The sequence below is a fragment of the Cololabis saira genome, chromosome 12, assembly GCF_033807715.1.
Source record: "Cololabis saira isolate AMF1-May2022 chromosome 12, fColSai1.1, whole genome shotgun sequence".
Lineage (NCBI taxonomy): Eukaryota > Metazoa > Chordata > Actinopteri > Beloniformes > Belonidae > Cololabis > Cololabis saira.
The window spans coordinates 14,199,742-14,226,597 of NC_084598.1; the positions used below are offsets into that span (position 1 = coordinate 14,199,742).

Genomic DNA, 26,856 nt, shown 5'->3' on the forward strand with positions numbered 1-26,856 from the left:
CACCTGATGTTTGTCACATTCATCATCATGACTTTTATGTGTAAAGAGGATTATTGTCTTTCTACTGGGGTGTATCGCCTCTTAAACATAATCTGTTGTAGCTGAAGATACTGTTCAAGATGAGAGATCAGCATATGTAAAAACTCTAACTAACAAGTTTAAAATGTATTGAACTATAAAGATTTCCTTGCTGCCTTCTGAAGTTCTGTATCGTTGTATAAATGACTCCAAAGTACACCTGAGTGGTGATTTGTAGCACTTTTAGCTTAAAAATGTTTGAGAAAATTATTAGAGTCACTGGACGTCTACAAAAACGGGATTTAAACTGGTTGTTTCGTTCAAAAAACATACCATTTTTGGAGGGTGTTAGAAATACAAAAGAAGTCTTTCTGAGGTTGGTCGGTAGATAGATCCCTAGAGATGTCCTTGGCTACATGATCAGGGATGCTCCTGGAGATATTGAGGGTTTCAGGTCTTTCCGCGTCTGTAAAGATGGTATCCAAGCAACAAGAGTCCACAGACCTGGCTTCTTAATACCCAACCAACAAATGTCATTTCATGCAGATTTGGAGCCACAGTATCTGACCTTTCTCCTTGCAGCTCGGGTGATCCCCAGTCCTACCAAACCCTTGCAGGTTGCTACCGTCTTCCAGCTGCATCAAAGTGGTGGCCAGGAAAGAAGCTCAGACCAACAAGGGACTTCTGGCACCGCTACCTCCATCTCTCTGGCAGCTTTTAATCGCCTTAATTTCCTGACCTGGATAACATTTACAGCCACTTTGGGATACCTGGAGTCTCTCCACTGCACGACTTCTCTCATTCGATTCACCATAAACTCTTTTGAGTTGCCACTGTAGGGGAGCTGAAGGCGTTGATCGGACCAGAGAGAGCAGTGCTGCCCCGGCTTTTTGGCGACCCATGTCTCGTTCTCAGGTAGCTGCTGATCTTCTGTTCCAGTTTAGTCCATTATGAAAATGTCACCTCTGGTTTTGTGATACAGTTTACTTTACTACAAAAAACAATACCAGCAACCGTTGACTAACATCGGTAACTCACCAGCCCTCTGGTTCAGTTCTCCTCAGCACTAATTCCTCTGTGTTGCATTATATTTCTTCTGTAATTATTGTACTGTTCTGGGGCCTCATTTAAAATGGAGTGCGTAGGATTCATACTAAAGGTGCACGTAAACCCAAAAGCCGAAAATGGCGGGCGCAAAAAAAAATCCGGATCTATAAAACCGCGTGCACGCACACGCACACTTGCACGCAATGTTCGCTTTATAAATCACAGTCCAGCTGGAAGGTTGCGCAGCTGAATCCGCCTCATATCCCACCCTCTACACGCCCACTTCATACCTTAAAAGGGCAATGCAAAGTAGTGTTTGCATATGAATGAGCCTGCTGAGCATGCGCAGTGGCTTCCTGCAGCCTGTTTGGCGTCAGAATGAATGAGACATGTGGAGCCCCCCGTGCCACTGAATTTCACGGAGACTTAATTTGAAATGTTGAGGATGAGGTGGAGGACAGGTTTAACGATTCGATTTAACGCGGAACCATTATTTAGGCATAATTAGGCTTAACTAGTATGTGCGTGTGTGACAGACGTGCATGGGACGATTGTGAAATTCGGAATAAACTGTTTTTATTCTATTATAAGTCTGATATATGTTGTGATATGTGATAACATTATTAAGAGTATGACATGAATCTGGCTTCATTTCACCACCTCACAGCCTGCGTCGCCAGTTCCCCATATCTTAAGTAAATTCCTACGGGAGGGTCAGGGTTGCCGTAGGGATACAAAGATTTTTCGGTTAGTTTTTTCATTTTAAATCCCAAACTTTGCGTAGAAGGTGGCTTGCGCATCTTTCAGCCCTGTTTTGTGCGCAAGCAAGCTTTATAGATGAGGCCCCTGGTCACTTGGATCACTACTAGGCTCATATTTCAAAGGTTGTGGTATGTAACGGATGTACAGTACGTATGCGTTCAAATTTACTACGTCAACATCAAAACTCCTCGCATCATAGCTGGTCTTGCTTATGTTAAATCTTGTTATAGGTGTGGTATAATCTGCTACTAAAATCCGCTCAGTACACATAAGCATTTTTTAAACATAGATCATAGTGATACTTAATATGATTACTGATACTTAAGCATTTTAGAACCTGGATGACACTGAAGATAAGATAAACCAACCTACTGACTTGAATTATTCACATGTTTGTTCTTCATTTTGAGCTTTAAAAACCATCAGAGATCTTAGAACTTGCACCTGATTCCTTCTATCACACCTACAGCACCAGGTTCGGGGCAGAGGTTCCGGTCAGAGCGCGCAGTTATCTCTGTTCTGTTATCATTAAATGGCCTGATTGTTTACATCAACAGGGCGAAAATGTAAATACAGACAGACACTGAGGACTCATCCCCTCGTTACCCATCATGCCTCCCGTCTGTCCATGGCTCGCTGCCGCCAGCTCTGCTCTGTCAGATTATGGGCCGATCTAATTTCATCACAATCTCATTAGATTGAATGCCGGCCTGTCGCTGAGTCATCACCACATGTCAAACAGCCTGTCATAACACATCACACACAGGCACGCACGCACGCACGCAATACTGTGAAGATGACAGAAAAACGCTACCTTACGCTACGTTTTATTTAGAGACAAAAAGAAGAACACAATGAAGCCAACAAGCAGAAAGAGACTGGCAGAATGCCAAAAGTGCAATCTCTAAAAGGAAAAAGGCAACGCAAAGTGTGAGCAGAAAACAGTCAAGCGCCTAGCTGGAGAAAGGAGAACAAGGTTCGAGTCTGTTAGGCCATTAGGAGAGACAATGACGAGGAAGGAGGTGTGTCTTCAAGAGCTTCTTGATGACACAGAGGGACACCCTTTCTCCCTGCCAGACGGCAGGGAGACGGCATGTGAGGAATGCGACAAACGAGTGTAAGGCTGTAAGGGGGTAGCTGGGAACTGATCCACCTATCACTCTCTAAGACTCATGTAGGTTAATGAGCAATAGAGTGACATGAGCTCTTTCAGGTTAATTGAAATCCCGCACGTTCCTTTCTGAGTTACCGTGACGACAGATAATTTTTTCCAAACGGGGTAAGTTAGCGCCTGAACTGAAACTTCGGATCCAAACGGGTTGAATAAATCAATCAAATGGGATCTGAGGTGCTGACAGATGTTCACAGATGTTCACGGTCAGGACAGCAGTTACGTGGCTGCGGGAACATGGACTCAGGCTGAGACTGGGCAGAGCGTGGACAGAGTAAAGGAGGGACTGCAGTGCTGAGAACAGATTCGTGGACATGTTACTGTGAAGGAGCATCTATGGCCGTGTTACCATGTCGGCTGGGAGTTTCTATCCATGTTGCTGCTCCGAGAGTTCACCTACTACCAGCAGCGGCGGCATGTTAATCCATCTTACATCTGGAGATTTTAACCACACTTCCAGCTAACAAAAGTTAGTTTTTAATTAATCAATTTTCACTTGATGCTTTGGGAATGTGATCCAACGTTTCTTCTGGACTTGATGAACAACAACTTTGTTTTGCATGTCAAACAAAATTGCGGCTGAGTGGAAGTGGCAGTGTTTTATACATCTTCTGAAATGACACGGGACGTGACGTATGGAAATATTGCCTCAGACCAACCGAATTATCAGGCACATTAAAGGCTCTCTGATCCGTTCAGCCTGCAGGGAACACTAAAGGGGAGTCCCACTTACTCTCCAGAGGTTCAAACTGTTGAATTATGGCATTTTTTGAAAAGGTAAAACTACTTTCTCCACTGTGTGGGTTCTGTTTTGTGTGTTTGGGAGCCTCTAATGAAATTAATCTGTGCAGGTTGAAACGGTGTCACCACAGTGATCTGTAATTCCCCATCTGCAGAGTCAAAATGAGGCGAAGGTGCAGAGTACAAATACTGAGAGACAGATAGCAGCCGAGTGAAAGCTGCTGCAGAAAGGAGGCCATGCCAACAGTGTTGTTAAGGGCAACCGTAGCAAATGAAGAAACGTGTTGTCACGGTAACATGTCCACGTGAAAGTGTGTGTTTTAAATAGATCCTCCACAGTTGCATCAATTTAGTGTTTTTAACATGCTTCATCTGGAAAGTGTCTCTCTCTCTGTCTCTCTTTCTCTCTCTACACTCACACACTTTTTTCCTGGAGTTTTACATTAAGTTGGGTCACTATTGTCCAGTCTGAAGCTAAAGCTAATTGCTTTTGCTCCGATAACGGAGGCAAATCCCTCCATCAGCAGTGTTTTATGTCCCTGCAGCACAAGTAATGCACTCACAGTATATCCGTCTGCCGTAAATATATGGTGCAAAGTGCAAACATGCACTCAGCGGCTCCAGCCTCCTCAATATTCTCTGCATATCTCAGTCATAAGCTGCAAACTGAGAATTCAAGAATCTTGCATAATCTGAAAGAAAAGACCAGGTTTTTACTCATGTAAGAGCTGCACATCCTCCACCTCTCCTTCAGTGTGGATGTGAATGCTCCCAAACCAAAGCTGGACGTCTACCTCATCATTCGGATTTTATTACTTTGCTACAACTTAGGGCTGGGCGATATATCGAGATTTTAATATATATCGATATATTTTCAAACACAATATGGTACGAGACAATATCGTTTATATCGATTATTAAAAAAAAAAAAAAAAAAAAAATATGATTTTTTTTTTTTTTTAATGATTTTGATATAGCTTATTTTGTGACAAATTGACTTGAATGTTTTATTTGAGATTTGCACAACTGTCAACCTCAGTGGAAAAGTCTGCCTGTTACTGTCTACATTGTATTAATTGCACAGTGTATTTTAATTTAATTGTTATGCAGGAAAGGGATATTTGTTTTATTTTATTCAAGAAGCATTTTTATTCTATATATGCAGGCAGTTTATTTTTAATTCATTTGTTTTATACATTTTGATATTGTGCAGACCTCTGTTAATAAACGAACCTGTGTGACATTTGGCACGAGCCATTGTATTAAAACTGACTGTTTTTTTAAGGGTTTGCCTCCATCCAAATCCAAATGGACAGTATATGGAGTATATATGGTATGCTCAGCCCTGAGGAGCTGCAGCAGAGTAACGGAGATGGAGATGTTTTCCGAGTCAGTAAACACATCAAAGTGGCACAGGGACCAGGAAGGACGTTGTCAATGTGGAAGGTTTTCACAAAACCTCAAAACAGCCATTTCTGTAGCCGGTAAGGTTAAGATAAGCAGTGGATGAACAGCAAACAAACATGAAGAGACAGGAACCCGGATCCCATCCCAATAACAGCAGCATCCTGCTGCCTCAAATGCTATAAAAGAGACAGCAGCGATGACAGCTTGGAGATTCTGTTTCAACAAGTCTCAGGCAGGTGTTGATGCTGTAAAGTGAGAACAGGTTTAAAATAGACCATAACATTTGTTTATTTTCATCCTATTACAGAGCAGAAAGTGAGCAAACAGAAGAAAACATTTGTTGTGACCAGCCTTCGCCTTGAAAACGGCACCCATTCTTCTGGGGCGACTTGCACACCGTGTTTGGAGGAAATCGGCAGGTAGACTGCTCCAAGCACCTCAAAGAGCCAGCCACAGATTGTCTGTCTGTATGTTTATGGTTGTTGTCCTGCTGCGGCATAAATCTGGGGCCAATCAGACGCCTCCATGAAGTTACTGTTAGTATCTGCCTGTTTTTCTCAGCACTGAGGACACCTGAAGGAAGCTGAACCGACGTATTGCAGCACTGTCCGACCCTTACGCTGATAAACACTAGAAATGGGCAATATTTTACCGTTCACGGCATGACAAGAATTTGTCATGCCGCGGTAAAAACGATACATTCCCGTTGATGATGTTTTTGTGTAAAGCTGATTTTTTGGAAGGAAGGAAAGAAGGAAGGAAGGAAGGAAGGAAGGAAGGAAGGAAGGAAGGGAGAAAACAAGGAAAGAAGGAAGGAAGGGAGAAAAGAGGAAGGGAAGAAGGAAGGAGAGAGCAGGAGGAAAGAAGGAAGGAAGGGGAAAAAAGAAGGAAGGAAGGAAGTAAGGAAGGAAGGAAGGAAGGAAGGAAGGAAGGAAGGAAGGAAGGAAGGAAGGAAGGAAGGAAGGAAGGAAGGAAGGAAGGAAGGAAGGAAGGAAGGAAGGAAGGAAAGGGGAGAAGGAAGGGAGAAAACAAGGAAAGGAGGAAGGAAGGGAGAAAAGAGGAAGGGAAGAAGGAAAGAAAGAAAGAAAGAAAGAAAGAAAGAAAGAAAGAAAGAAAGAAAGAAAGAAAGAAAGAAAGAAAGAAAGAAAGAAAGAAAGAAAGAAAGAAAGAAAGAAAGAAAGAAAGAAAGAAAGATAAATTCCCGTTGATGACAAACATGGCGGATCTGAGAGCGAGATAGATTTATAGTTAAAAAGGTGGAGTTGAATTGGTATTTTTTTTATCGTCATTTTTATCGTTATCGGGATAAATGCCAGGAATAATTGTGATACATTTTTTCGTCCATACCGCCCATCCCTAATAAACACCAACATCTAAAAAGTTCTTCCATAAATTAGTGCAAAGAAACTTTAAGATATTTGAGCTCTGAGGATCAAAAATAAAATCAATATTCCTCCAAATGAAATGAAACTCATGGTTGAACACACAAACAAGGTCAGTGGCCTTAAGTCTGCATCAACTTCAAGAACCAGAAGAAATTTACTCACGCTGTGAAAGAAAACCCTCGTTCAGAAGAATGTGACTGACATCCGCCCCTGAGTGATGCCTGTGGTGCCATGAGTGCAGCGATTTCACGTCTCTGTGACCCGCTATGCTGTAAATGCAAAATGTTCTTTGTGAGACATCCTCACCACCAAATATCCAGTGTCAAATTGACAGCTTTTTTTTCTCGGGCCGAGTGTCTTATAGAGGAAAAATAAAGACGGCTCAAAGTAACCATCTCCACTGCTCTTACACCTCGACAGCAACGTGAACTCCTAGGTTCCGTCTTTTCTGCCTGTGCAGGAAACCAACTCTGCATTTAAACACACACGCGAAGCTGGACCCTAGAGTGTTGTCCTGCAGCACGGTTCTTAGAGGTAATTCATCACCTCTATTCATATCAGGTAGCCTAGTTTCTCCGGCTGCTCCCCATATACACACACATACACACACACACACACACACACACACACACACACACACACACACACACACACACACACACACACACACACACACACACACACACACACACGCACACACACATGCATGCACACGCACGCACAGAACCCAACTGCAAAGCAAAGACGGGATCTTCTGCTCAAAAGTGTGTAGGGCAGCTGCTGATGTTTAAATACAGTGCAGCTCCATTCAACAAGCCTGCGGCACCCCGATCCGCTGCAGCTGCACACCCCCTTCTCCACACATGCGCACACCCCAACACCAAAACTCACATCTCTGCATTACATAATCGAGGACGCAGCATTCAAGACTAAGAGCGAATCAAACCATTTGGGAACGGAGACTGCACTTGTTTTTAGGTCTGAGGTGGATTCTCTTTCTAATTTGGGCGAACCGGACCTCTAAAATCTGAACACATGGACAGAGCAGTTCCAGGACAGGGGGGCTCGGAAAGTGAGCAGCAGCAGCCACTATCGCCGCTGTAAATCAGCCTGTGCCAGATTTCGCTAACTGGGGAAGTGCGTCACGCCTGCAGTCTGATTAGCTCCATCTCTGTCAGTGCAGCAGGAAGTCTGTGGAGACACTTCTCTAAACCTGCAGCTCGTGGCTGCTGCAAGATTTGAAAATGCAAAGCTGACCAAGGACAAGTGTCCAACCAGAAAGAAAACTCCACCAGGATGTGGTGCAGTGAAATGGACCAAATGTTTACGTTTGAAAAGCCTTCATAGACATGCTAGAGGTGGGCAATGAGAAGGCCACTATGCATTTAACCCAGAAACCCCCGGCAGCAGCCACCGCCCCGGCCAGCGACCCACAGGACTGTGGGAAAACCAGAAACTAGGGATGTTAACAATTGATCGATTTTCGATTAATTGCCGTTATGAAATTACCCGATTAAAATTAACGATTACAATTAATCTATTTATTTATTCATTTTTTTCGTTTAATTTCACCAGCTGGTATTACGCCCGGACCACATTTAATGCGACACAACGCTCTGCGCCGCGCACATAAAGTTAGAAGAAAGAGACGGTTTTAGTAACATCATGCTCAGGCAATGAGTCTGCAATGGCCCAGACGGGAGACACATGTAGCTCAATGCTTAACTTTTATTTTTAATCCACTCTATATTCTTCTGGTTCTTCTCCGATATGCTCCCCTAAAGCCTGAATTATGGTTCCGCCTTAAATCGACGCAGAGCCGCCGCCGTAGCCTACGGCGTAGGCTCTGCGTTGTTGTAACGCGGAACCATAAATCAGCCTTCACCCGGTACATACATAGGTTTCTCTAAACATCTGTCCCTGCTACAGTTTAACTAAAAGAAAATGTGCTCCAATACAGCAGGTCTCATCATTTTATTTTGAACACTGCCAAAACTCTAACTTAAAACGTAACTAGAACTTAAAATTTGCTTGATAGCCTTGAAGTGCACTTTATATTATATTCCTTGTGGTACAAAAATGTCTTTTTGTTACTTTTGTATCAAATAAATATTTGATTAAGGAATACATTAAAATGTCCTTTGTATTTTATATAAGCAAAAAAAATTATGTTTGTATCTCAGATGGGGGAAAAACGCTGCTTATCAACTAATCGATGATCGATCGATAAGGTTTTCAACCGTCAATTACTGAAATAATCGATAATTTGCATCCCTACCAGAAACCCAGACTTCTTTAACGTTCTGTAACATTTAAAGTTTGCCATCAATGTAACCCCATTTGTCTCATATGTTGGACCAAGCAGGAGAGAAAAATGTGTGAGGAAGGTGACCGCAAAGGTCTGAGGCGTGCAGTTCCAGTCGCGTTCATTCAGCTTGGTCGTTCAGACCAGTCAAAATCAGACGTTAATGAATCGCCTGAGTTCATACTCTTCTGGAAAACTCAGCAGTCTGAAGGTCCACCAAGTTACAACGGTATACAACAAACAGAAGATGCTTTCGGCACAGACTGAGACATAACCAGGGCTAAATAGGCCTATTCCCATCTGTTTCAAGGAATAAAGGATTGGTAAAATGCTGATTATAACCCTGCCTTCGAGCTGTGACCAGAGATCATTCCCAAAAGAAAGGCAGTTCCCTCCGTCACCTGGTGCGGGTTCAGGTGTGCGACATCCGACTTTGTGCCAACCGCCGTCGGCTGTAAGGTTTATCTACAGTCCGGGGAGACTGAAGGTAGCAATGTGACAAATTCATACCGGCGGCTTCCACAGAGACACACAGCTGAGTGGGAGAAGTGTGTGGAGTGGCTCCGGGTTGCACAAGACAGCAGCACCCTCGAAACACCTGCAACTTCATCACCACTCTTTGCTGAGAATAGTCTTTTTCATCGTTGGTCCGGAGCACATGGGGCCCGCTTCTTCCAAAGACTGATCAGACGTTTCCAGCATGGAATGATCCACCCCACCTCCTCCCTTCCCATCCCGAGGTACAAGGTACGCGAAGGCTTTTGTGATGAAAAGCAAAGCTTCAGGCATCATTTATGAATAAATGTCCCCCTCTGCATGACCAAGGAAAGTTTGCAACAGTTGTATCTCGTCTATATCAGTAGATGACGGGTCCTGATGCGGTAAAATTTTGTCTTCTACACACAGAAAAATTCCTCCAGATCCCATGCATAGTTTAGTGATTGTTTGCGTCATAAGAGGAGAAATATTAAAACTGTCCAATCTGTTTTTGAGGAGAATTGTTTTAAAACACATTTATGAACAAAGTGGAGATTCTCGACCCAACTTTGCTCCTCACTGACTCCGTAGTTCACTTTGTACCAAGTCATCATTACTGTCATCTGACATTGTGCCGGTTATAAGTTTTTTATTTTATTTGGAATGTGCTGCAGGTCTGAAAAACAAAAATATATATTACACAAGTGAAAAATACACATCCAGGGTTTCTACTGTCTGCAAGCAAATAAAACTAAAAATAAAGCTGGGGCAGTTGAAAAAAGAGAATCCATGATGGAAGATGCAGCAGAAAAAACGGGCTGATATGTTCTGCAGCTGACAAATGGGTTGTGGTGCGATGCTGACTTCACAATCCAACATCACTTCTCTGTCTGTCGCCCCGAGCGCCGCAACACGCCGGGGCCCACTCTCGGCATTCTGGGAAACGCATAAAACAAGAGACTGAGCCGAAGGACGAGAGCATCACTGGAGGACAACCTCTCATTTCTGAAATCTGCTAACCCCCCAACCTGAACAATGTTGTGCAAGCTTCTTTCCCAGCATGCAATGCGACAGTCCTCTCGGGCTTTGCAATAGATGGATTACCGCAGATGTCATCAGACCGAGACAAGCAGCAGTAGGCATTTTCCACCAGCGACACAGGAGCTGCACTGATGGCATCAACACACACACTCGTCTGCACACTCGTCTGCACACTCCGCACGGCCTCGTTTTTCTCCTTCTCTTGCTCCACAACACCCACTTCTACGGTAGCGACCCCAGCTTTCTTTAACCATTTGCTGGTCATGTTTGGATGCTGGCACAAATTGGTCAAGCTTTTTGGAACAGTGTGGCTTGATGTGGCCGAGTGAGCTCAGACGCAGATCTGAACAAATGCATGTTTCCTGATTCTAGGTGTGGGAGCTCAAACATCGGTCTCTGGTGTGACACCTCTAAACCCTTGACTGGGAAGTACAGGACTCTTGATTTAGCCAATAAACACCACGTGAGAGAAGATCTGCACTAGGGCTGTTCGATTTTGCCCAAAAATAAAATCTCGATTTTTTTCTCTCAAAATCCGATTTTCGATTACGATTACGATTATTTTGTGAATTGACAAAAGGCAAAGAAATGATTTCAAATATGCTGTTTTTTTATTGAACATTTGACCCATTGGGCTTTAATGCAAACTTTGCTCTTATTAAACCAAAAATGAATGAATAAAGTGCAAAACTTTCAACTAAAATAAGTTGAAAAAAAGTTTAAAAAAATATAATAAAATATAAAGTTTTATCTTAATTAAATAAAACAAGACATTTTGTAATTAAACTAAACTGGGTCTTTGCATGCTAAATAATAATGCAACCCATGAAGGAGGTAGAGGTGTGTAATGTCAGTCATTACATTTGCTATTCACATTTGCAAGTTTTTTGCAAGGAACACGAGCCGGTCTACCGCATCTGGCTTGAGGGATGTCCGGTGGCATGTTACAACGCCCCCTCCTACACTAAAGAGCCTCTCCGATGGGGCACTTGTCGCAGGTATTGAGAGGTATTTCCATCAATCGTTAATATGGTATCAATCATTAATATGTGTGCAGACAAGGTAAAAAAAAAAAAAAAAGGGAAAAATCGATTTTACGATTTTCACGTTTTAACATCGTTCTAATTACATAATTGCGATTACGATTTAAAATCGATTAATCGAACAGCCCTAATCTGCACTGATGTTCATTCATCACAGATTAGAAACAGCCTTCAGACGTGTTGGTGACTGCTTTGAATTAACCGGTCGGCGACATGAAGTCAGACGACTGGAAACAGCGGTGATGTCTCCATTGTGAACTTTGACTGCTTCCACTGTCAGAGTGGAGACACCGATGGACCGCGAAAGCCCCGTCCTAAAGGCTACGTTAGAAGAAGTCCCTGAAGCATCAACCCATGACAGGTCCACCCCCGTGTTTCACGGCCCAGTATGTTTGGCAACATGCTCGTAACAGAACAGATGCATTGTAAAAATGAGACGGACGGTTTCTTTCCAAACACTAGAATTCTCATTTCTTTCAGTGTGAAACAGTGAGAGCTGGTGCGGCCACCTTTCTGACACTGGGGGTGACGCTCTGCAGACTCGAGCAGAAATGAACTGTCACACATGTAAAAAAAATCTTGCAGAATATTTAATAAACATGCACGGCCCGTTCACAGACGTTCTCCTCGACTATTACAAACGCCGGCAGGTCCCGCAGGTCACCAGACAGTTTGAATCCCGTGTAAATGGGGCAGAACACACCAAAATGAAACGGGGACTCAAACATACACTGATCCCTTTGTTTGGTCTGAAAATTACATCCAGTGATCCAGAGACATCCAGAGATTTGCAGGGCTCTGTGACATCACAGACCAAGGTAAGAGACGTTTTCATTGACATCTCAGCGATGGGACGTCAGTCGTTCCTGCCTTTTTCTTTATTGTGAACAGCAAATTGTCATCAACAGTTAAATTGTTCATTTAATTGACGCGATTAACTAATAATATTCTACCAGTATTTAGACTGATGTTTTATGTCTGACTGTGATTTTCGTTCTCATTCAGAAGCTGGACATGCAGTCCAGGGTTTGCTGACGGCCACATTTATTTAAACCACTGGAAATGATATCAGCTTCTGAAAAAGGGCAAAAAGAACGTCCTTTAAATCTGCCGTTCGTCTAAAAGCTGGACAGAAATGCTGAAAACCAAAAAGTCCCATCCTTCTATCGGCTGGCTGCAGGAAAGGTCTGTGGGCCATCTGTGTCTGCTGAGATGTGCTGGCAGGATTTCACACACTGATTAACGTGCGTTTTTGTAACTGAACACTCACAAAAGAGCACATCAGAGCCGTTAATGGTCAGGAGCATGCTGACGGGGCTGGACCGGTGTTTCCTCATGCTCTACCGGAGACGTGTTCCTGCATCTGTGGCTGGGAGGAGCCTGGCTCTACTCCATGCATGGCTTACACCTGGACATTTTTCACTCTTTTTCAGTAGTGAGTTAAATTAGAAGTCAAAGTTTCTGCTTGTTTGTTTGTTTTATCCTTTCAGGTTTTCCCACCAGCCCTGGGTCCCTGGATTCCTGACTGGTCGCCTTGTGAGCCTGTAGACGTGCTCCTTGGATCGCAGCTGAAACCACAAACGTGTGCGTGTGACGGATGGCGAGCAGCTAGTCTGCTGTCATCACACCGCAAACACTCTCTCTTCCCACCTCCTACTCCTCCTCAGGATACCAAACTGTTGCCGTGACAACCCAGCATCCCCTTCCCCGCCCCCACCCCCCTGCTTGCTGCATCTCTCATTTCCATGTTGCCAAATATAACAGACAGCCTGGCGCGGGAGGACACGTGATGCTGTGTGATGTAAAAACACGCCATCAGGAAACCAGAATGACGTCATCTATCTTTGGTCAAGTGCTCCCGAACCAGGCCGAGTGAGTTAAGGGTGAGGACGGGCAGCCGGAGGAGACAAGCGCTGTCAAGACAATTAGTTTAGGTGATTGGCTGCATTCAAAATGGACTGCGGGTAATTTGAGGAGTTATTCAGTGCAACTAGAGTTTACTTTCAACTCTAAAATGACCTGAAAGCGCTCAGATAGTTTAAAAAGGACTGAGGAAACACTTCATGAGAGGAGGAGCATGTCGAGTCCCTGCAGGCTCAGGAGGATGCTGCTCTGGTCACATGGAACCGTGAAATGTGTCACCAGCTCGCCGGTAATCCCGTAAAAAGGTCCACACCAAGTTCAGCGCACCAAATAGTGCAAGTTCAGGCTTTCGGCCCTGTCTGGGTTCACTGTACTTTACACCATTTATGAAGAAGACAATAAAGTATGAGCTTACATGAGATCAACTTCTAGAAATATTACACAGGATTATGTTGTAACCAGTGGTGTAAAGTAACGAATTACAAGTACTTCGTTATTGTACTTAAGTAAGATTTTTGAGAATTTGTACTTTTATTGATACTTTCATTTTTCTGTACTTTTACTTTTACTTCGTTACATTTTCAAGGAAAAAATCGTACTTTTAATCCGCTACATTTAAAATTGGACACGTCGTTACTCGCTACAAATTAAAGAACAGCACAGCGGGGGCTGATTTATGGTTCCGCGTTACACCGGCGCAGAGGAACCATAAGGCGGACGGGAAGGAAGGGGGGCGCGTGAATATACCGAGAAGGAGCCGCAGCTCCCGGGAGAGTTGCGCCGCAGAGGCGGGCCGGAAGGCCGGAGGAACCGCCGTCGCGTCGAGTACCGATGAGGACTGAAGCCTGAATTATGGTTCCGCGTTAAATCGACGCAGAGCCTCGCCGTAGGGTACGGGCCCTGCGTTGGTGTAACGCGGAACCATAAATCAGCCTTGAGCGGCAGCCGACGCGTGTCCATGCGCACCATTCTTTGATTCCACCCCTTCTAAGGTGGTTTTGGCATTTAAAAGTTCAAAAGTCTCATCCTTTATCAGCTGGGGTTGCTTAATGTTGTCACTGCATACTACAGGCTGGGGGTGGACCTGTCAGCGGGGCCAATGGGGTACAGCAGCAGTGATGAGCAAAGGGAGAAATTAAAATGTAATGGAAACAAACGCTAAAGGGGTCAGAATAATATCACCATTATTTAGAGTTGTAAGCAAATTCTTGGATTCTTCATTTCTTTGCAATCCTTTTGAAAATAATTTTGTACTTTGAATTTTGTACTTTGTACTTTTTACTTTTGTACTTAAGTACATTTTACACCATGTACTTTTGGTATTTTATTATATTTAAGTTGAGGTACTTTTATACTTTTACTTAAGTAATGTTCTTAATGGGTACTTTTTACTTTTACTTAAGTAATTTTCAAGCAGAAAATTTGTACTTTTACTTAAGTACAATATTTTTGTACTTTTTCCACCTCTGGTTGTAACCAATTTAACCAAGTTTTTAGAAATGTTAAAGCTGTTTTGATCATGTGAATCCAGGAATGACGCTTGAACTGCAGCAAAACTTCATGGATATTGCCTTCATGTGGTGACGGATGTAATGGCCATAGATTAAAACTAGCTGATGAGTTATCAATAAGCAAGCTGATCTACGACCTCAGTAGGCTCCAACTCATTGATCCAGAGACATTTTATCCCTTCAGATGCTGTGGAGGTAAAAATATGATTATTTTCAGGTGTAAAAGACCTCAAAGCTTCCAACGTAACCAACCGATACGTCCGCTGACGTATTCAGAATGTGGTCACTTTTACCAGAGAGCCATTTAAAAGTCTCACATCTGCATCTGCAGACCAAGAAGTGAAACAAAGAAAAAAGCTGAAGCTGCTTCACACCTCGGAGTTTGCTGGGAGCGTACAGATATAGCACCTTGTGCCTTGTGTGATGTGACCTTATTCATAAAAAGGATAAAAAAAGAAAAGGCATGCAGACTGGTCTTTCTGGAGACTCCTGCCTGACCTGACCTGTTTAAGCTGCTGCAGTAGCGCGCTGCAGGAAACATGTCGAGCTGAGGACTTTTACCAGGGAAGAGTCAGCGCTGATGAGGGGTTTTCGGGCCGTCTGCAATAAACAACCGCGTCAAGACTTTTAGCAGTGGACGTGCTGTGTCCTAAACGCCACACGATAGCTGCAAAATCACTGAAAACAAAATGCTTCTTTGCTCTTGCCGTGTCCAGCAAGCATGAGATGTTTTTATAGTTTATACACTAGCAGCCCGCAGGCTCTCGCTAAACATTTACCACTTGGTGAGTCCGTCTCTGGGGACACTACAGAGCGTATGAAGAACTGGACAAACCCGTCTGTGACGTCACCCGGAGGTTTCTGAAAGGAGGTTTTGTGCCGGTGGCCGCTATATTAAGCTGATTCTGCCCAACCTCTGGTTAATCCAAAACAAGGGGGAAATGGTCAGAACAGACAAACCTGGCCTTTGTTGGAACACCCCCCTAAGCTCAGCTTAGCTCATGCTAACCTGTGACACTAACAACGGCTAAAAACCACCATCTGCAATGGTGAGGTGAACCAAGATGTGTGTGACGGTACGTCAGCATGCAAAGGGGCATGCAGATATCTCAGGGTGGATTTGCACATTCAATGAAAGCAAACTCTGCTACAGTTGCTCTGATAGGGCAGCCAAAACCCAAAGCTTTTGAACATCGACGGCTGGCTGCAGCCTTCAACGCTCTCACTTCCTGTTAGCTGTGAACTCACGTGCCGCCATGACGCTTCAGGTCATTTTAATGGTTTGTTCATGTTTAGCTGGACACATGAAATCGTGGGAGGACAAGATGGTGAAATGTCAACTACTCCCACATTTGTTCTGTGAAAGAAAAAACGTTGAATATTGGCGCTAGTCCACGGCTGAAGAGTCGGACACTGCCGCTGGTGCCCTTGGTATACACTAAACTAATAAACCTAATGTCCGGTCACGGTTCCGTACCAAATGGCCCAAACTGTCAATCGTCATAACAATCACATTTCGTTTTTATGAATACGGGCGAAATGGGACGGATGTTACAGCTTTGACAATGGAGCATAAACGAGACTAACCGGAGACAAACGAACCAGTAAACTTCTCTCCACAGAGGTCTGAGCTCATCTCTCCAGGATAATTCTTCACAGCTTACGGAGTGGCTTCATAGACACCGCGTGCGCTTGACTTGGCCGTCCAGTTTGAAGACAAATAAATGCTAAAACGCTCATGAATGACCAGCATTTGTATTCGGCGGCGCATCAATCACATGATGTTGACTCAGTAATGCATCCAGATGCATCCAAGTTGGAAACATGAGAAAGCTGACGGAACAGAGCGATGCATCCCATTTTAATTCCTTCCCTCCCCTCTCATCATCTATCTGAATCCTACAGATCTGACTCCTGACTCCTCCACACCCACACTGTAGAAACAACATCACTCTCTCTGTTCTTCACTGTTACTGTCCTCCATCTGTCTTTCTCTCCGAGATCAATGGAAGGTAACAGCTCTGATGCTTTATGATGGTTACCGCCTCCTCAGTCACACGTCTTGAAACCATACATCTGACAACACCACAGGTGTGTATCAGGTAACACACAAGCCTCAGAAATAGTTGTGCTCGCAAATCAGACTTATGTCCCCGGTCTGGACTTGTGGCAGATGAAGCGTTTAACCCGCTTCGTCGGCTCCCGCAGCGTTTGCCGCATCGTTGTGAGGTCGTGTTCCTCACACTTCAGCCTGGGGGTGTTCGTGAGATAAACGTGTTTAGCATACTGTTGCATCATGCCCCACTTGAAATTAGTCAGAAGCCAGTGTGGGCAGCGTTACACCATGCCATCATGGACCCCAGTGCAGTGTGGGATTTCTTGGATTGCACTTTAGAGAGGCAGTCAGTTAAAGAGGCAGTGAGCAGAGAGTGCTGTGTGATCTCATCCTGAACCGGCCCTATCTCCACTGCTGTCAGGCCTCGTCATTGTTCTGTGCCTATTAATCATTTGCAAAACCGAGGTCAGCTTTTCCATATGAATTCATCAGTACCTGAACGTTCCATGACTCAGGGCTTTGATGTCTCGAAATGCTTTAAATGAATTTAGATCTGGATGTCTGAGTCACACGATGTGCACCTTTGTGCACAATCTGCTCCACTTTCTGGCTACACATTTAAGAGCTTCCAAGACAAAATGAGAGTAGTATTAAATCTGTCTTCATGAGTCATCGCTGCGTTTCCCGGCCCTCGTCTGCAAGGGTCTACCGAGTGTCTTTCTCTCCTCGTGCCTGCAGGGAAACTCGATGCTCCGAACATTGGTGTGGTCTCAGCAAAGTTTTGAGCACCAACCCAGGCTAAAGAAACATTTCAGCTGTTGGTGGGAGGACTCGTTCAACAGGGTTGCCTCGGTTGCACGGCAACAGAGATGACCACGACTAGTGCTCCCCAAAAATACAGCCTGGAGGAAGCACGGGACAACTGCAGCCCTACGGCACCTCTCAACCCAGCGTACAAAGAGGTCTGCTGTGGATGGCGGCGGGAATTTGTAGTTCTCAACTCCTCTTGACAGGATGCTCCTAAGATAGTGTTGCCTGGCAACAAACCCAGTTTAAGCAAGTGAACACAGTTCTGAGTAAAAAATGTATTCAGGGTAACAAAATAAGAGCATAAAACAGGACCACTGAGCTACCTGGTAAGTGGTTACCATGGGGACCAGAACAGCAAACAACTTCACTTTTCACAGAACGCTTCTTCCACTTCTGCTGCTTAACAAAAATATCTGTTACATAAGATCGTAGAGTCTGTCCTCCACCATTTATCGGAGCTGCTGTAGTTTTTGTTTATGCATCTCTGGAGTGTCACACTCCTGCAGTGTACAAACTCCATCTGCAACCTTCCACTCTCCAGCCTTCTGGCTGATAAAAGGATGAATATTTATCAGTCCTGTGTACTCGACAATCACACTAGAGCTGCGGTCGGACTGTCGGTGCATTCGCTGCACACTCCACTGTGAGGTGAGTCAGCAGTTTTGTGGAGCTGGGTGGATTTTACATGTCCTCCCCATGACCACGTGGGTTTCCTCCTTCCCAAAAACCAGAGCTTTATCCTGACTAGCAATCCTAACTTATCTGTAGGAGTGAGCGTGCATGCTTGCTGGTCTCTGGGTAAATCTGTGATGGAGGGAAAACCTCTCCAAGTGTGTCCCACGCAACCAAAAACTGCACTTATACCGTCAAGTCACCTACAAATTATGAGACCAACATCTGAAAAACCAGTAAGATGTGCAAAATGTGTATTAACAGAATGAAGTGATCAACCCCGTTAGCCCATGTTTCCTTAGAAACATAGAAAACATCAATAGAAACACAACTTAAAAAAAGTTATGGACAACAAAATAATTCCATCCAAAGGTTCTGAAAAGTTGGATAAATCTCTGCAAATGGGACAAAACCGGATGATGTCCACGGCTTTGAGTTCCTGGTACATTTCCCTCATTAAATAAAGGATTTTTGATTTGTGTAAAATATACAGTAGACTTAAGAGATTTTCATTGCATTCTGGTCTTATTCACATTTTATAGTAATGCAATTTTCTTGGGGTTGGAGCTGCAGTACCCCTAACAAAGAGTCAATCCTCCGGAGCACGAGAGCTATGTGGTGTGTGAGGGAGTGAACAAGCCAAACACAGCTTCACACACACACCAGTTACTCTTGTAGCTCACAGGAAGGGCGTTGGCGTCACTTCTTCAACGTGTCCTCCGCAATAAATCATGTTCCACAAACATTACATGACACTCACATCTTTAGCCAACATCAAATCAACCAACCAAAAAGAGCCAAAAAAGACCATCTCTGGTCAAATTTGGCAAAATTATTGAATACTAAATTGCCACATAACCTGTATGAAAGAAGCTGCAAAATTAGTAGTGATCGACGTCAAAGATTAGCACGAGATTCTAGAAAACCAGACACTGCTGTACCGAGCCTTTTTCTTTTACCTTTAGTGAACGGATGCCACATCACCGCTGGTGCATAATCATTCTTACAAGGGAGTCCCTTAAATGTACCAAGGAAACGTCTTTGGTGAGAGTTAAAAGGCTCTTTAATACCTCCTCAAAGTAATTGCATCATATTGAATTATGGCATCCTACATCATTTTTCCTAATTAAATTAATTTCCTTATTTAAATAAAATGAAAAGAAACCTACTGGCTCATCCGTAACAGGGAAAAGTCTGGTTTGCCTTCTTTCGTGCTACCTCTGGCTTGAGTTGTAGTAAAAACACTGGGACTTACGGTTTGTGGTGATGAAGGGTGTTGGCGTGGTGGTTGTTGGAGGCGTTGACCCTATGCAGGCGCTCCAGTCTCTCCTTCTCCTTCTCCACAAAGTTGGTGTTGGTGCCGGTGCTGGTGGAGGGCACTCGGGTCAGCCGGCTGTGAGCCCGAGGCTGATCTCTGGGTGGGATCGGAGGAGGCGGTGGTGGAGGAGCCGGGGCTGAAGAGGAGATCGGAGCTGGGATTTGGGTCGGGACAGAGATGGAGATTGGGCTGGGTGAAGTCGGAGCAGGAACTGGAATAGCACTTGTCGTGGTGCTGTTGTAGGAGTGGTGGATGGAAGAGTGGTGATGGTGCTGCTGCTGATAGTGATGCTGCTGATGATGCTGGACGTGGTGGCTGTGGTGGAGGGGGATGGACATGGGAGGCTGGGGGGACACTTGGTGTTGGCTGTTTTGGTAGTGGTGATTCCTGGAAGAAATGGACGTTGATGTGGTCTGAGTTGGAGGAGGCGGTGGGGGAGGTGGAGGGAGAGGAGGCTCAGGAGGTGGAGCGGGCGGAGGAGGAGCAACAGGTTGCCGATCCAAACGCAGGTCCTTGTTCTCTTGGCTGAGCCGGTCCAGTTGGACCTCCAGCTCCTCGATTCTGCGCCGCTGGGTTTCAAGAAGCTTCTGCTGGCTCTCAATTATGTTGTTGAGTTCAAGAAGGTACTCCACGGCCCGGTTGGGGCTTTCAGGGCTCCCTTGGCCTGGACCTTGATTAGCATCCATAACTTGCCAATCTGAGGATTAGCACACAGGCTAATGGCAGGGGGGGCTCAGGCTATATAACAACCTGGGAAATGCAAAGATCTGCCCTACTACACTGTCTAATCTACAACCTGAGAGCTACTAACTAAAAACTACACCCCGGGAGCCTGGGTCCTACAACTTAAAACAGGAAGTACCCTTCACCCTCCCCCCCACCAGAGGTAAGTGGGGGGGAGAGGACTCTTACTTGTACGAGTTCTGATTTAAAAATCAAGATGGATCTCGGCCTTGCGTGATCCCGTCAGGGGGTTCTACCGAGCTGATGACCATTCCCTGGGTCGGTCAGGTCTTACTGCAGGATTTCAGACCCGCCATGACGGTTAAAACCCTGGCCAGTAACTCACAGACGTGTGCGTCTTCCCCAGCAGTCAGATCGGTGTTTTTGTGTTGTTGTTTTTCAGTTAATCAGCTGTATCCTCTCTCTGGACTCCATTCAGAACACCGGTTTCCAAGAGACAGATGTGGAGGCCAAGGCTGCAAGAGCAAGCATTTGTCCTTCTGTGTCAGACATATTGCATCGTGTCATTGCTATCTACACAACGTCCTCAGCCGCCGATGCGCGTGGGTTTTTTTACCCTGGCAGCATCAAAAGTGTTCCACAGCAGCGATGGAGTCTGCCCCAGCATTTGCAGCTCACAAACAAGTTGACTAATCACTGGCTCCCCTCCAGAGCTTCATAATATAATCCTGGGATCAGAGTCCCAGCTGTGAGTTTTCCGACACTAACAGTCTGGACAATTTCACGGGAAAGAGGTGATTAACTTAGTTTGGCTCAGAACCCTTTATGAAAAACATGTGACCAAACAGCACAAAGGTTGGCAAAGTGAGACTCAGTCAAAAATCATCTTCTGATGAATACGGAGGAGGGAAGTTCCATGTCTTCCTGGTCCATGTGCTCACGGGCAGGACTCTGCCCGTCCTCCCACACCTGGTCTGATGTTGGAGATGATATCCAGAGGATTGATCTCATAGGTTGGTCCTTGTCATGGCTTCGCAGTCATGATCGTTCCTTTGGATGGCGCGTCATATTCTTCTTCCAGCGATTTCATGTAAAAAAAAAAAAAAGAAAGAAGACAGATGAGAAGCAGGGTCAACGGGAAACAAGACACTTTCACTGTGTTGTTTTTGGGACAAACGCCTGTTTCTTTTCCTTCTTTCTCTGTTCTCTCATTTCAACTCATCTCTATCTCTCTTTCTGACTTTTCTTTTATCTTTACCTGTTCATTCAACTGCTGCTATCTCTCATCTCCATCTCCGTGGTCACAGGGACCGTGAGGTCTCTCAACCCATAAATACCAATGACATGCTCTGTCTCAGTCGTCAGAGACCAGAAAATCATCACAGGCCATCAGCCTCTCTTCCTACACCCCATTGGTATCCCTCGTTTGTCTTGATCCACCTCTCTCTTGATTCCTTCTTTTCATTTTCACACCTGCAAGCCTCTTCCAGTTGCAGTCCAAGCTCAAAAACACAGTTTGTGTTAGCGCATACCTCCACGTCTAAGCTATTTACTGAGCTTGAGCTTCTTGTAATTGTAGGGCCGCGTCTCTGAATCACCCTACACATATCATATTTGGCTTGATGTCACGCTCACTGACACCTGTATCAGACATCTGATTGGCCCAGGAGGGCCAATTGGTTTAAAGTTGTGCTCATGCAAAACACATATTCTAAAGTGCTTCGCTTCAACTTACAATGTATGGAGAAAGATGCTGCCCTGACCAACAAACTAGACTTTAAAAATTATACCATCTCTTAATTTTAAGCTCATTTACTGTCTCGTCTCCTGCAAAGACGTCCGAGTAATAAAATCCTGTACACAACTAGAAGGTCCGCATCTTTTGGCATTAGCCATGTGGTGTTACTAATGAGCAAAAGTTAGCACTTAACAAGTTACAGCCAAGCATGTTGCACCATCACAGTCAAAGGCGCACACACATACACACACGCACACACACACCAACCAGCTAGCCTTCTGCTCTCTATTGCAAACCAGCCAAACCATTTCAGTTTTTATATCTGTTTCCATTAAGCACATTTAATTATTCATGACTCACTAACTGACCACCATCCCTCTCTGCCTCTCTCTCCTGCTGTCCCCGCCAGGGTCTCACCCTCTTTCTCCACCTGGGAGGCTGGCTGCAGTTGTTTGTCCGATTTGTTTTCTTTTCTATTAAAAGCAAACCCGCGTCAGCATTTATAATGCTTAATTCATTTAAGAAAGAAAGGAACTAATTACGCTCCACCAATACTTTGTCCGGAGTTGTATAGCCCTTTTTTGCCACTCAGTCAGATCCGGGAGGTTAGTGAAAAGGTTGGTGAAAGCAGAACCACTACCAGCCATTAAAAAGCAGAACTGACAGGGAAGAGTGGGATTATCTTTTTTTTTAATTTTGGAGAATTTTGGTTTTGGGGTCAATTTTGTTTCATGGGTTAAGTTATTATATGCTTCTCCTCAGGCCATGGTCAGGACGAATGGTATAAACTCTGAATATTTTCTTTTACCTCATTCTACATCTTTTTCCTGCATACAAAATTAGGAGGCGGCCGTCTCCGCCTAATTTCGTTAGGCGCAGATGATTTTTTGTTGTTATTGTCTGACTTCTCACGTTTAATTCCTGCAGCCCAATCTTCGAAACATTTAGCAGATTCTCTGGATATAGATTAAATCTTAGCAAGAGTGAGATGTTTACAGTTTGTGGAGGGGCAGATGCACACTCACTTTTGCTTAAAAATGTTCCATTTAAGATCTCAAACTCTGGCTTTATTTATCTTGGACTATACATTGCCAAAATTTGGATATTCTTTAAAGGAAAAAATTGCTTTCTCTGCTTTCGAGAATTAAACAGGATTTTGAGCATTGGTCTCTACTAAATCCTTCCATATCTGCCAGAATAAATGCAGTTAAACGCGCTTTTTATACTTATTTAAATGCATTCCCATTTTCCTTCCTCTTTCGTTTTTTCGTAGATAGTAGATTTGGATTTTATTTGGAACGGGAAAACTCCCTGGTTGTGGCAGAAATTTTTACAGAGGCCCAAAGCTTTAGGCGGGATGGTAGTACCAACATTTCTTTATTATTACTGGGCAATAAATATTACAACATTTGAGCTTTTGGGTTAATTATGGAGATGTTGAGGCTCCTCCATTATGGTTGCTCGTCGAAGCAAATTCTGTTCACCCGACATCATTGAAAGCTTTGCTGCATTTACCTTTGTTTTTTTCTACTAGTACTTTCTACTATAGTACTACTGCTATAGAGGTTATAGTATCAAAATTTGGTTTCAATTTAGACGTCACTTTGGTCTACAAACAACTTCTATTGGGGCTCCACTTGCGGCAAATCCTTGTTTTCCCCCATCGTTATTGGATAGTACTTTTCACTATATGGGCTAGGCTAGGCATAAAAACCCTTAGAGACCTCTATGTTGACTATTTTTGATTCTTTTGAGAAACTAGTAAATAGATTTTTACTCCCTAACAGTCACTTTTTCAGGTGCCTTCAAGTACAAAATTTCGTCCGTACCTCATTTCCAGAATTGCCTTTTCTTCTCAATTGGAGACCTTTCTTAAACCTCTCTCCTCATTAAAGGGGGCTATCTCTTCTATTTATTCAAATATCTATAAACTAAGCCCAGGCTCTTCTCCCGGACTTAAAACAGTTTGGGAGACAGACTTGGGGGGGTGTTCTGTGATTATGTTGAGTTTATGACTGTATTGTATGGAGAACAGCTGTTTTCTTATTCAGAACTTAAAAAATAGATTATTAAAAAATAAAAAGCAGAATTGGGAAAAACTGATAAACAGTAGTATATATAAGGATCAGTTCTGTGGCTAACATCTAGAAAAGAAGCAACCTTCAAGTGCAGGTTCTCTCAGAGTAATATCTGAGTGAAGAAATGCAACGTGGCTTTTGATTCACGGTGGCTGTTGTTGCTTCAGAGTTCCTTCCTGTTGTGTTTTCAGAACCTGAACCAGAACATGAGCAGAGCTGAACAAACCCAGTGACACCACTGTCAGAGTCAATATGGGTACTGTTCACTCGGTGTAATAATAAAGAAAAATCGGCAGTGAAATAACTACCCCCTGTATTCCAGGAGTTCTTGTAAAACAAGAAATCCTGGAATACAGTCACTTTAGTTTAAATACCACAAGCTACATATTTTAGCTTGGTTTAGCCCATGCTAAGCTACGATGCCAACTATCATTACCTTAAATCCATCCTGAACAAATCTGTCAATCCATCCTCATTTGAGATGTCACCACCCAGACAACATTTGAAACAAGTACTGCTGTACCCTGGACCTGATGCTAAAACACGGCAACCTTGCAGTCACCTGGGGCAACGTCACAGTTGGCTCCTGGCCTCTTCAGCCGAGTCAAGGCAGAGGAGCTCCCAGCCGTGGTCCACAGCAGCATAAAACAAATCTTATTCCCTTAAAAAAATGAATGCGTACGCACCGCTAGGCCTTTATTCACAGCTCAGAAATGCAGACAGCCCAGTGCAGCCGTCTCACAGCAAGAAGGTCCTGGGTTCGATTCCCGCCGGGGACGCTGTGGGCGCTGAAGTGCGTGTTAGTTCCCCCATGACTTCAGCGCCCACACCCTGGGTGGGGTTGGAGAAAGGGCCTTTCTGTGTGGAGTTTGCATGTTCTCCCCGTGTTCCCCTGGGTAGCTAATGGGAGCTACCCTCACAAAAACATGCAACAGTCCTGGGCTATACATGCCCCCTCTGGCCAACCGGGAAATGCAGACAGCCCTATATGCTCAGTAGCTTAATGATGGCAGCTAAGCACTGACTATGCTTGACGTAAATAAAAAGCGAGCTATGAAGATCAAAACCATTTTCTATATGATCATTTATGCTGCAAAGTTGGACATTTTAACATGAATATCAGCTGCGAGCAGTAGCATTGCAGTTCCTGTGGTTTTGCTGCAAGTGGGTCTCAATGGAGGTCCAGGCAAAGGGGTGATTGACTGGCTTTTGGAGACATCCCCCAGTAGTCAGTCATGGAACTGCGAAACATTTGACCTCCTTGAGGAATTTAACATCGAAGACAGGCTGTAGCCCTTTGGTCAATGAACGACTCACAAAGAGATAGTGTCTCTAAATGGTCCAGATTAACCGTCCAACTGCAGCCGTGGGACGTAAGTGCCAGAAAAATAAAACTGTCAGTTCAGTATTTTTCTCTCAGTCTGATTGGTGGTAGAAGAGCTCACTTTGCTGTGTGCTGCTATGGGATTTCTCAGGTTAGCTGCTCCATGGTCTTTCATAATTTAATAAGTTGTTTCAAGGGTTGTTTAGTTCATGTTTAAATGTGTCTTTGCACAGATGCATAAAGCTGTGGGGATTTTGAGGTTTGTAGGACAAATCGAGAAGAGTCTCCACTGAACAGCTCAGGAGGGTCACAGAGTCTGTAGCTTGATTCATGTAAAAACCACTAAAATAAAAATAATGATAATGATAATAATAATAATAATCACGCTGCATGCCAAGAATGAGCGAGAATGAGTGAACGATCAACTCACTGAGCCACCTCAATAGGATGTACAGCAGAGGTATCGGAATGGCATTCGGGCTGGATAAACGCCCGCAAATGGTACCCAGAGGGGCACAATGATCACAACTGAGGGAATAAGCTACCAAAGGGCAACACATGGGATGTTCAGGACAGCTACAAATATCTGGAGATTGTGCAGGCAAATGGCAACTACAAGGACTCTGCAAGGAAGTCATGGCCAAATACCTCAAAAGAGTCAGGCAAATCCTGAAGAGCCAGCTGAAAGGTAAGAGCAAAGTCCAGGCCATCAACATTCATGTCCTACTAGTAATAGGGGGGGGGGGTCCAACCAATGCGCGGCATGCACCATCGGCACATTGAAGTAGTGGCTGATCCTATCAGTCCTAGCAGTGGCTGGAAAATGCCACTGGTAGGCCAGGCCTTGAGCACAAGAGCAATAAATGCCAGGGTCTACCACACCAGACAAGACCCCAGGTACAGCAGAGACCAGGGTCTACCACACCAGACAAGACCCCAGGTACAACAGAGACCAGGGTCTACCACACCAGACAAGACCCCAGGTACAACAGAGACCAGGGTCTACCACACCAGATAAGACCCCAGGCACAACAGAGACCAGGGTCTACCACACCAGACAAGGCCCCAGGTACAGCAGAGACCAGGGTCTACCACACCAGACAAGACCCCAGGTACAACAGAGACCAGGGTCTACCACACCAGACAAGACCCCAGGTACAACAGAGACCAGGGTCTACCACACCAGATAAGACCCCAGGCACAACAGAGACCAGGGTCTACCACACCAGACAAGGCCCCAGGTACAACAGAGACCAGGGTCTACCACACCAGACAAGACCCCAGGTACAACAGAGACCAGGGTCTACCACACCAGACAAGACCCCAGGTACAACAGAGACCAGGGTCTACCACACCAGATAAGACCCCAGGCACAACAGAGACCAGGGTCTACCACACCAGACAA

The 26,856-nt window shown here is 44.5% G+C and overlaps 1 protein-coding gene across 1 annotated transcript in view; it reads right to left on the reverse strand.

Annotated features, from left to right (window-relative positions):
• The window catches only part of LOC133456920 (IQ motif and SEC7 domain-containing protein 2-like), a 190,784-nt gene extending 170,410 nt beyond the window's left edge, over positions 1–20,374 (reverse strand). Inside the window, exon 1 of the mRNA XM_061735632.1 lies at positions 19,565–20,374. Within this exon, the coding sequence (XP_061591616.1) occupies positions 19,565–20,313 (749 nt within the window). The 5' untranslated portion in view covers positions 20,314–20,374. The remainder of the gene's footprint in view (positions 1–19,564) is intronic.
• Between the last annotated feature and the right edge of the window lie 6,482 nt (positions 20,375–26,856).